The 11,012-nt window shown below is 48.1% G+C and overlaps 5 protein-coding genes across 8 annotated transcripts in view; 2 read left to right on the forward strand and 3 right to left on the reverse strand.

The window, feature by feature from the left end:
- Window positions 1-2,620, reverse strand: part of eIF4EHP (eukaryotic translation initiation factor 4E homologous protein) — a 51,138-nt gene extending 48,518 nt beyond the window's left edge. Inside the window, exons 1-3 of one of the 4 annotated variants that reach the window (XM_015181901.2) lie at window positions 2,336-2,619; window positions 1,931-2,271; window positions 108-567 (exon numbers count right to left, since the gene is read on the reverse strand). In XM_015181901.2, the coding sequence (XP_015037387.1) occupies window positions 108-567; window positions 1,931-1,968 (498 nt within the window). In that variant the 5' untranslated portion in view covers window positions 1,969-2,271; window positions 2,336-2,619. Of the gene's footprint in view, window positions 1-107; window positions 568-1,930 lie in introns of all 4 variants that reach the window. The other 3 variants (XM_001358769.5, XM_033376591.1, XM_033376592.1) reach the window with 3 other exon arrangements.
- On the forward strand, window positions 683-1,844 carry LOC4801767 (UV excision repair protein RAD23 homolog B). The gene has a single exon (XM_001358771.4). It carries the CDS (start codon window positions 779-781, stop codon window positions 1,718-1,720), a length of 942 nt encoding a protein of 313 aa, XP_001358808.2. The 5' UTR covers window positions 683-778; the 3' UTR covers window positions 1,721-1,844.
- A 243-nt stretch (window positions 2,621-2,863) lies between the features above and the next one.
- On the forward strand, window positions 2,864-3,772 carry LOC4801768 (ADP-ribosylation factor-like protein 6-interacting protein 4). Its single transcript, XM_001358772.4, has 2 exons — window positions 2,864-3,341; window positions 3,424-3,772. Exons 1-2 carry the CDS (start codon window positions 3,155-3,157, stop codon window positions 3,663-3,665), a joined length of 429 nt encoding a protein of 142 aa, XP_001358809.1. The 5' UTR covers window positions 2,864-3,154; the 3' UTR covers window positions 3,666-3,772.
- Window positions 3,707-6,076, reverse strand: LOC4801769 (uncharacterized). Its single transcript, XM_001358773.5, has 3 exons — window positions 4,394-6,076; window positions 4,111-4,326; window positions 3,707-4,044 (listed from the first exon to the last, which is right to left on the reverse strand). The coding sequence occupies exons 1-3, from the start codon at window positions 6,008-6,010 to the stop codon at window positions 3,811-3,813; spliced, it is 2,067 nt and encodes a 688-aa protein (XP_001358810.4). The 5' UTR covers window positions 6,011-6,076; the 3' UTR covers window positions 3,707-3,810.
- A 1,118-nt stretch (window positions 6,077-7,194) lies between these two features.
- LOC4801770 (uncharacterized) lies at window positions 7,195-9,502 on the reverse strand. The gene has a single exon (XM_001358774.4). It carries the CDS (start codon window positions 9,223-9,225, stop codon window positions 7,567-7,569), a length of 1,659 nt encoding a protein of 552 aa, XP_001358811.1. The 5' UTR covers window positions 9,226-9,502; the 3' UTR covers window positions 7,195-7,566.
- Between the last annotated feature and the right edge of the window lie 1,510 nt (window positions 9,503-11,012).

The following is an 11,012-nucleotide window of genomic DNA, read 5'->3' on the forward strand; positions in this document are numbered from 1 at the left end:
TTGCAGCGTACGATCAGACATAAATTCAAAATATTGCAAAGCACTCGTTTGCACGGTTTCCAGGTTGTAAATATGGTACAAATAGAATGGAATGGTTGCTCACTCACCGGATACTTTGTCTGCAGCACTATGCCGCATATCTCGTCACCCACCAGAAATTGCTCACCCAGCATCGCCATGCAGACATTCTCCCAGGCACGTTCAATTTTGTTTTTGCGCAATCTTATTAGCCATTGGCCGCCTTTACTATTCGCCGGATCCTCCCACATCGGTTTGATGCCTTGTTTGAATAGGGACAGCTCTCGGTACGGCTTCAGGGCAGTCGGCCGGATCAGATGCGAGTAGAGGGACCACCATTGCTGGACACTTGCACACCTTCCGACCACGTGCAGCGATTTGCTATAGTCCGTGGCGGCCCGCTGTGTCCCCTTTCGCGAGAACCAAAGGCAGTATGTGTGCTGTAGGCGATTCTCATTGGGCCCCACCTCCAGCGGCGGTAATTTTTCCACATCTATTTCATTCTCTACGTCGCTGTCGTCACTATCGACAAGATCCGGCCAGACTTTCCTGAAATACGAAGACATAGCACATTTAATATTTCTTTAGTGAGGCTTTTTTGATTTCATATTTCCTGAACATCGATCTCTCCTGGCCGACGACTACAAATCCCCCGAAATATTAACTTTACAGTCAGCAGGTCAGTCATTCTCTCAGTTTGGCATCAAAATATTCAAAAATCGTCACATACATTTCTTAAACAATATTTCTAAAAGCAGGTATGAAGCTGTCGATTCGTACACTCGACCAGCGCGTTATCACCCTCGAGATGGACGAGGGGCAGAACGTGTTGGCCCTGAAAAAGAGGCTGGTCAGCATGCCGGGGATATCCCAGTCAGTGGACAGTCTACAACTGATCTACGGGGGACGCATCATGGAGGATGAATTGCCTCTCAGCGAGTACAAGATTGCCGAGGACAAATTTCTGGTGCTGATGGGCAAGCAGAAGGTCCAACAGGTGACAAAGGTTGAACTGGAGAAGAAGCCCAAAGAGACGGCTTCTGCTGCTACAGGTGCTGGAAGTACGCCATCAGGGGATACAGGTGCTGAAACTTATGCTACAGAAGCACGGAATCCGACGTCCTCGGTGGCACCAAACGAAGAAATGGTCCAGCGTCTGATGGGCATGGGTTACGAGGAGATGCCAGTGCGCGCCGCTCTAAGTGCCAGCTTCAATCATCCGGAGCTTGCCATCGAGTATCTGATCGCGCAAATTCCATCAGAGGCCGCCAGTGGAACTGCATCGCCCGTCAGTGTTAGTCCCTCGGTGGCCGAAATGGCCGCGAATCTGGCACCTCTGATGTCCGATCCACGGTTTGCACAGTTGCGCGAAATGATACTCCAGAATCCTGATCAGCTGGAGGCAATTCTTGGTCAGATGAGCGGGTCAAATCCAGAAGTGTTTGAGGGTTTACGCAACCACCATGGAGAGTTCGTTGACTTGCTGAACTATGACCTAAGCCTAAGCGACGATGACGAGTTCCCACAACAGGCTGACAGCGCGCTGCAGACGCCACTAACTGCCGCAGAGGCGGCTGCCGTGGATCGTTTGACGGCATTGGGCTTCCAGCACGACCTGGCCGTACAGGTCTACTTGGCCTGCAACAAGAATGAAGAGCTGGCGGCCGATGTACTCTTCCGCCAGTCCGAAGAGGATCAGTGATCGTTCCGCTCTCCTTGTTCTCCTCTGCTCTTTCTCTCATCTATCGTGGCGTGGCGTTGAATCGATCATCGACGAATAAACAGACCTGGGGGCTATAGTGGTGCATATAGATGCCATAAGAACATAACCTAACAATCGCATCGGCCAATGGGCCAAAGAGGGAGATGTGCGTGTGTGTTGTTGGCCTAATTTGTGGGAGATGCCACTTACGATTCATATTGTTTGGTTGCAACCTTTTCCATGCTCATCTTTGATGATTTGGGGGGCTCTGGGGCTGGGGCTGGTGGCACTAGTATTGCTGCGATATTGCTGGTATTTCTCCTGGTTTTGGAATCTGTGGATCTTGCTGCTGGGTCTGCTGCTGCTCCGGTGACGCTGTTACTTGGATGATGATGATAATGCTGCTGCCTCTAATGCTATTGTGTGGGCCCTCTGCCTCCTCTGCTACTGTGACGGTTTTGGCCTTTTCGTGTAAATTGTAGTTGTACTTGATTTTAGCGTAGCTTCCTCTTCCACTGACGGATTCTTCTTTCAAAATTGTAGCTCCTTTGCTGCGTGAAATAGTAGAGCGAGCGTGTGTATGTGTGTGTGTGCGTATGTGATGGATGATTCTACCTTCCACACACCACAAAAATACGTCTATCGTCTGTCGCCTAGGTGCCTGGGGGGCCGCCGCTTTGAGTGGGGAACTATCACTATTCCGTTGTAAACAATTGCAAATAAGTTTGTCCGCCAATCGTGAATTTCATGGATTTTTCTTGTTTTTTATCTGATTCGTTTTGGTTAAAGCGCTGCAGTTTTGACGTTTCTTTTTGTACACAACATGCGTCCAATTACGTTCCACTTGCGGTCCACCTTCCACGCGGCGCTGACCCTCAGAAATATACCGAAATATACCGTAAATATACCGATATTTGTTTAGGTAAAAATTGAACGGACGGTATATTTACGGTATATAAATAAAAATAATTTATTCGATAACAATTAAACCGTGAGTAAAGAATAATAACTAAAGTAAAATAGCCACAGAAAAACCGTTAACAATTATTATTAATTAACTGTATGTTTAATAAACAAATAAAAATACACGTAAAATATGGGACAAAATTGAAATGGGCTGTGAAACTATCGATAATTCGTCGAAAGAAAAAGAAGAAGAAAATACCCTATGTTTTGGTGGGCAATTCCGTTTAAACATGAATTTTGGAGTCTATTAAAGGTGCTCAGGAAATTGGCAATAATTCGGAGTGTTTGTCCCACCGTTCTATATGCTTTTCTCGGGAAAACTAATATTTAATAGCATACAAATCGAAAAGCAATTATCACGTGAATCAATATAGCCCAAAATAGTGCACGTGACTATTGGCAGGGTATCGACGTTCGAGTGCTGTCAAATCTCTTTTCGTTTTGTTTACATCTTACGGCCTTACAAAAATGGGTAAAAGCGAGAAGAAATCAAAGAAAAAGCACAAGGAGAAGCGCAAGGAGCACAAGGAGAAGCACAAGTCTAGGAAATCTAAAAAGCACACCAAGCAAAAGGACGCAACTCCGCCGCCCCAAGCGCCGCCGCCACCTCCACCGCCGGACATTAGCAGCGATGAAGACTTCGCCATACCAATAGGTCCGTATTCCCCATCGTAACACAAAGGTTCTTGTATATTACGTGTGTGTCTTGTTTGAATATCCCCACCAAAAAATTTAAGCACTGATGAACAGCAAATCCCATGCGCCCGAGACACCGGAGGAATACCAGCGCCGTCAGAGTCAGATACGTCGCGAAGTGGATCCCGTGACCGGCCGCATACGCCTCATCAAGGGCGACAGTGAGGTGCTGGAGGAAATCGTGAGTAAAGAGCGCCACACGGACATCAATAAGAAGGCCACACGTGGCGATGGCGAGTACTACGAATCCCGATCTCTCGACGCGGCCCGTCGTAAAAAATAATGACCAAAGTAAAACAGAACATACAGAAAAAACCTTAAGAATTAGTATTAATTAATAACTGTCAGTTTAATAAACAAATGCTAGCTCGGAGACTATTTATATACACGTGAAATATGCAAAAACATTTCTTTGGGGGATGGGAGTCCTAGTACAACTGATGGAAGAATGTGGTGCTGCCATCCTGCCAGGCGGGGTCATCGCTAACCTTGGCACGGCACATGGGGCACGTTTGCTCGCGCTTGAACCACGTTTGCACGCACTCATCACAGAAAATATGTCCACACTCTAGGATTATGGGCGTGTTGAACGTATCATGGCAGATGGGGCAGACAGAGCCCGCGGCATCTAGTTCCTCTTTAGTGGGCGGACGCTCAGAGTCCTACAAAGAACAAAACATAATGATTAGATATGGGAAAACCTTTGACTAGTATGGGATCCAACGTACAATATTCCGTCTGAAGGTAACAACTGATTTGTGTAACGATTTGGCACGCTCCACAAGCTCAAAGATCTTTGCCCCCAGGTATAATGCGGAGAAGAGGCCGCCCGAGACCACCTCCAGGCCCGAATATGACTCGTAGAGGAACATGAACCACTGTGTGATGGGTGTTAGGGCTCGATAAAACTGTGATATGTATTCCACCAGGACATAAAGACGGGCCTGAATAAGAAGAGTCACAAGAGATTATGAGATAGAGAATGGGGAATCTATAGGACTCGACGCTTACCCTCACTTTGAAGCGCATCACATGATTGGGCAGCATGGTGATGGCCAGTTTAATGAGCATCGTGAGCAGCTTGATGATGAGATCACTGACGGCTATGTAGTACAGCAGCATTCCCAGCGGTATGACCTTCTCGGATTCATACGTGTCCGTGGTAACGACCGCCTTGAGCGTCTCCGAGGACGAGGTCGTTGGATTTGCAGACAGCGGACCAAAATTGGGGACTGTCCCCGACTCTGTCTTGTAGGGTATGGCGTAGGTGAAATATTTCCTTGGCGGCGGCACAATTAGACCAAACGGATCCGGCGCTGATGTGGCCAGAAACAAACGCACCGTGACCACTATCGTAATGAGACAGACGTCACGCAGCATCGAAGAGTACTTCTTTTGTGCCAGGCGGGACACCTGATTCCGCACCGATCGATTGACATTGTACATCACAGTCTGCAGCACCAGAAGATCCACAATGCCCAGCAAATGATCGTGTATGAATTTGATTAGGAGTATAAAGATGAGGGGCATATACCGGACGAAATGGCTGAGGATCTGCACGACCATGTCGTCGGAAATAAGCTGCTCATCCTCCCCCTGGTGTTCGGGGGGCTCTGCCTGGCCATTGCCACCGCCGCCATTCGCTACTGCAGCCGCATCTCCAGCTCCAGCCAATGGTCCTCCGCTAAGATTGCCATCGCCTAGATCTAAATTCGCATTGTGTTCATCTTCGCTCTCCTCGTAGGCTGACGGATTGCTGTGCAGCTCCATGACGCTGGCATTGTGTCGCACACCCGCGAGGCTGTGACGCATTTCGCCCTCTCGCAATGAAATACTGCGTCCCATAATGGCACTGGCACTGCTCGTGGGATTAAGTCCGTGCCCCACTCGACCGATCCTTAGGGGAGAAGTGCCCACAACTTCTGCATTTGGCTGCTGATTGTTCAGAAGAATGTGAGCATTGTCTACAGGTGATGACGCTGGTGGCGGATTTCCAGATGCCGCTGCTGCTGCTGCTGGCTGGTACCGGAAGTTGGAATGTGTGATAAAGGAGCGCAGCGCCTCAGTCGATGGGGCCGTGGACAAGGAGAAGACATCATTCAGATTTACACGCCAGAAACCAAGTTGTCGTACGCCAGCGGGCGAGCCGGATGCGGGTCCAGGCAATGGCCCGCCGCCCGGGCTGGGCAGTGGCTCCTCCATGCTGTTGTTGGCACCCATGCTGCGGGACTGCTGCAGGCGACGGTTCATTTGTGTGGCCACACGGACGGGTGAGCTGACGGTCGGTGTGTAGGAGCGCTGACGGGCCAGGAATGAGGATAGAATGTTTCCGTGTCGCGGGCCAGCGCTAAGGCTGCTGCTGCGACCTGTTGGTGGATTGTGCCCAATGGAATCCAGATTGATGCTGGTGTTGTGGGGACCGGAACCCATACCACCCGTCCCACTGCCGCCCGTCGCCGTAGAGGTCATCGACGGTGCTGCTGGCAGCAGATACTCGCTCTCCGCTGTTGTTGAGTCATTGTCGTCGCTTTCAATGTGTATGGAGACGTTGGACAGATTGTTGTCCGCCTGGGCAGGACGATACCCAGCGCCACCGCCGCCTGACGGGTCCTTCGGGCCGTTTTTCATTGTTTTACGTGTGGATTTTATTGTTGTTCTTCTTTTCGGAATTATCGATATGATATACGGTCTGACCCTCAGAAATATACCTTAAGTACGCCAAAAATTTGAAAATATACCGTAAATATACTGACGAATTATTTGGATTCAAGTTGCATCATATTCCTTGTTTTTGATATTCGGTTGCATATTACTAGCTAGCTAAGACCCTCTGCTCTGAACTCACAATTGAATCTGATTAATAAATCAATTTCCTACAACACTAGCATTTTTTAAATACCCCTTTTTATTGGATTTGATTGTTAACTAAGTATCACCATGAGTCTGGGCCATGCAAATTTAATGTTGCTAAGAAAACTTGAAAATGTTGTATAGGAGGTATCGGTTTGATAAGGTTTCAACCTAAATTTGTTGGTTGAAATCAAAAATATCTGCGATTCCGTTTCAAAATCGTTTCAAAATCGCAAATATCCCACCAAAAGCCTACCGATACTATCGACTGTTGCGCGCCAAATAGAAATTGTTTGAAAGCTAACCAGTTACAAGGATGTGAAAGCTATTTTAATAGACTGATGACATTGCTTAAATATAAATATTATATAAAAATACCTTCAACTCAATTTCGACGTCAAAAAATAGAAAACAGTTAATAATATACCGTAAATGGTCAATATCTTCCAATATCAATAGCACTTAGAGATGACAAGATCAACAGGATCTTGATAAGAAATTTGCAGTTAGCTTTCAAATTTAAATTTGAAAATGAAATCAAATTTCCATTGAGGGATAGATCTGTTCGAAGAACTATGAACTACCATGCTTGAGCTATCCGCTTGAATAAACAAAAGCGTGCATTATAATTATGCAAATTTGTAATTTCTGTAATTTCACCCTCTCTTTCGCTGCCCACCATTGATAAGGAAGCAAATGACTCTGTTACCACTAACCACAAACAAAACTGACCTAAAGCCGTTGCCAGGTAACCGAAAAGAAGGCCAAAACATCAACAAAAACGTGACCAAAACCACCACCACTGACAAGGACACACGCTTCCACGAGTATATCCTTTGGAAGCGGTCAGTTCTATTCGATTTTCAGTGAAACAAAGAAGTGCGTTGCAAAGCGGCAAAGTGGCAAAGAAAACTGCCAAATGGTGGAAAAACAGAAACAAATGAAAAAATAAGTCAAATGGGTAATTAAAATATAAATATGATTTATTGTACAAAGCTAACGAACTATAAGTGTATATATTAAATATGTACATATGTATATACGGGTACATGTTTTTTTGTTTGTAACTCTACGAGTATTAAGTCCTAAGCCTAATCTTCATTTGATGGATGTTGAACCCCATTTGATGCGTGCGCGCGCGTTTCAAGTAAACAAAAAAGTAAAAAAATGCAAAAAATATATATACAAATATATATTTTTATTATTGATCAGTCTGTGTAATCTCTCTCTCTCTCTCTCGCTCTCGCGGTTCCATTCCCCACCCCTCCCCTCCCCCCAACCGCATCCGGCTGCAGTGGCTCCCCATCCCCCATCCCCCATTGGTGGGCCGTCGTTCAATGAACCGGCACCGTGATGCGGGGCGATAAACTTTTGGTTGTGGCGCGATCGCGATTCCGGCGCTGCAAAAACAGCTTGACGGACTCGAGCGGCAGCTGGAAGTGATAGTAGGCGCAATATGGCAACGGATCCCAGTAGGCAAACAATGCCTCCCGCTTGTCCAGCGCCGTCGTCGAAGTGCTACGCTCCAGCGACGACCAGCTCCAGTTGGTCAGATCGTCCTCGGGCAGGCCCCGCCGATGGATGCACTTCATGGCCTGGCACAGGAGCTGGGCATGCGAACGATTGTGGCAGATGTAGGGCAGGGCCACGCCCAGCCTGGTGCCCAGCGGCACAAACTGTCCGCCATGGGCGGGGGACTTTACCAGCCGAAAGCTAATGTGTCCATTGATGCTGCGCTGGAAGCGCACCTTGGCAAAGAAAGAGTGCAGCCAGATCTCGATCTGGGTCTCATCGTCGCGCCGGCAGGGCACCAGATTCTTGGTGTGATGCTCCACCCGGCAGCTCACGTTGGCCACCACACGTGAGTCCTTGACGGTGGTGCAGGTCACATAGTGATGATAGCCGGGCTGATCTCTGACCACCAGCCAGGGCTGCCGATCGCTTATCTCGTGCTGGCTGAACTTTAGCTCCGCCCTGCGATTGGGCAGAATGTACTTGTGCCGCTCCAGCACCCCCTGCATCCCAGCGGCCATCAGGATGTTCCGATAGCTGCCCACAAATCCGCTCTCGTAGATCTGCTGCAGCTGCCGCGGAGCCGTAAGGACCACATGGGCCGGCAGTGGCATCTGCTGGGCCTCGCAGCGCTGATAGAGCTGCAGGCAATCGTCCAGCTGCTGGGTCTCCTGTACGCTGGGCACAAAGCTGGCGCAGCCGAGCACCTCCAGGTGGGGCTTGGCCAGAGCATCGTAGTAGGCGGGACTGGTGGCGCACACCGGCACATAGACGGCCGGACGCTCCTTCTTCACAATGTGGCACAGAGCGGCAATGTACTGGTCCGCATTGCTGCTGGTGGGTCGAGGCACCACATAGAACTTGTCCACGGCCGTGGAGAAGCGGGCCAGTCCGAAGAGTCCCTCGAACTCAAAGACCACAACGCGGGCACCAGATCCGTAGAAGTTTCGGGCCAAATGCAGGGTCTGAATGGTGCTGCCACAGCTCAGGAGTATCGTTCGCTGTCGCTGCGGCGTGGCCACATCCTCGTCGCCGCTGAGCAGCCACTTGACCATGGCAATGGGCACTCTCAGGAGTTTCCAGAAGATCCAAAGCAGAGCCGATAGCCAGAAACTGGGCGCCGCTATGGACAGTGGGATGTAGAGGATGTAGCGGAGCAGCGTCAGCAGGACTCGCATCAGCAGCTGGGGCCCAAAGAGCAGCATGCGAGTGCCCAGTGGACGCTCCTGGGATTGTTGGAATTGGGACTGGGAGTGGCTGCGCAGCAGACTACCATCGGCGGTGCGCTGGCGCCGCAGGGCCACAAAATGCTTGTGGGGTGCAGCGGCAGCGGCACCATCCTCATCCTCCGACTCGTCTTGGCTGGGATGCTCCGGTATGAGGTCCAGGGAATTGATGCGACGAAACTTGGAGCGATTCACCTGACGCAATTGCCGGGCGTGCTCCTGCCGCAACAGCAGATCGTCCAGGGTCTGGGACATCTCTTTGCTTCACAAACACACTTCGCCACTCACTCACACTTCTGACACACTCTGACACCTGACTCACGGGACAGCGGACAGACAGAGACTCCGTGTAATCTTCAAGCGTTCAACTATTCAATCTTTCGCGCTTCGCTCTGGACTGCTTCGGTACTGTTGCTGGCGAAATTCGAAATGTGACTAAAGCGCGTTTTAAATAGGAGCTATACTTTAAAGCTAAGATGCACGGCTCGCCATCGCATCGCATCGTATTAATGATAACCACCCATCCCCCCACAACGACGACGTACGGCGTACAGTCGTACGGGCGTACAGACGACCCAGAGACACATGTCCGAGCTAATGAACATTGCCTATACCTATGCACTGGCAGAAAACGCAATCACTTTTTAATGCCTGATTGATTATCTTCAGGTGGGGCTTTATCGGGCTCTGATTAGTTTATTGCAGTTCTATCGATTACTAAATCTGTTTCTTAATAGTTTCTAAGGTAATTGCTATTGCGCAAAAATGTCTGGTGCATGTACTATATATAGAATCTAGAAAAATCTTATCAGTGTAGGGTGCCTCTTAGGAACAAAGATGGCTGCATGGAAGTGTGTTTAGAAAGCTTTAAGTACCCTTGTAAGTGATTGAGTATAGATTTGTGCAGACAAAAAAATTGTTTTTTACAGTTAGGTTTGATTTCTGAAGAATTTAAAAAATGGTACATGTATATTTTGCTTTTTTCCCACATAACTTGAATATGCTAAATCTTGAGTTGAAGAACTTTATCAGCCGTCATTAAACGGTTTTAAACAACTTCGTATCTTGAGCTTAAGGACTGGGAATTATAAAGTTTTCAAATGAAAAGTTGATCATTCTTTGAGGCTATTTCCAACGAAATATCGATTTTAGAAACTTGTTGTTTTATATTTTATTTGTATACCTTTAACGATGTCTAATTCACTTACCAATGCGAACTGAATATTTTATTTCAATTCAATAAAATATTAATCATTCTCTCAGTGTACTAATTAGCTACCACACACTCGTACAGCACACACGAAAGATCAGACAATGCTTTAAATGTGTGTGTGTGGACAGACGATGATGATGATGATATGTTTACCCAAGTATTAAAGCTATTGTCGCCACCGCCACCACTATAGAGGCAGAGAGGCCTCAGATTCCCATCCGTCCGTCTGTGATCTTTGATGATCGCTGGTGTATAAATCATCCCGGTTGCCGTGGGGCGCAACATTTGTTGATTGCAGATTGAAGGTTCGGGCGGGACGGGCGCCCCACTTGGGTGCACGTATGCCAGCCAACAAGAAGAACCATCTGCCCATCGATGGGAGCGTAGGAGCGAAGGAGCGTTGGAGCGTTGGAGCCTCTTCTCTGGCCAATGCACATCCTCAACGAATCAGATTAGTGGCAAAAAGTGAACTTTGTTCTGTCTCTCGGAATACGTACTATATAAGGTACGAACGAGTGTGTTCAATCCCATTTACAGTCTTTACGGCTCTTGGCTTTCCGACTTGCCGCCGCCTGATAAGAGTCTGACTATGAACCCAACCAACACTCATTAAACAAGCAACGTCCGTCGCGACGGAGCGCCACAACAGAGGGAGGGCGAAACTTATGCTTCGAAGAAAAATAATCTCACACCTACACATAGTACACATAGTAGTCGATCGGTTCTGGTTCGGACCGTAGATTAAAAACTGAAAGTGATGGCAAACAAAACACCTTAATTGCTTGAAATGCATAACCAATCTAGTGGACTTTGAGAGTCTACTGCATCC

This window comes from Drosophila pseudoobscura, chromosome 2, assembly GCF_009870125.1.
Source record: "Drosophila pseudoobscura strain MV-25-SWS-2005 chromosome 2, UCI_Dpse_MV25, whole genome shotgun sequence".
Taxonomy (NCBI): domain Eukaryota; kingdom Metazoa; phylum Arthropoda; class Insecta; order Diptera; family Drosophilidae; genus Drosophila; species Drosophila pseudoobscura.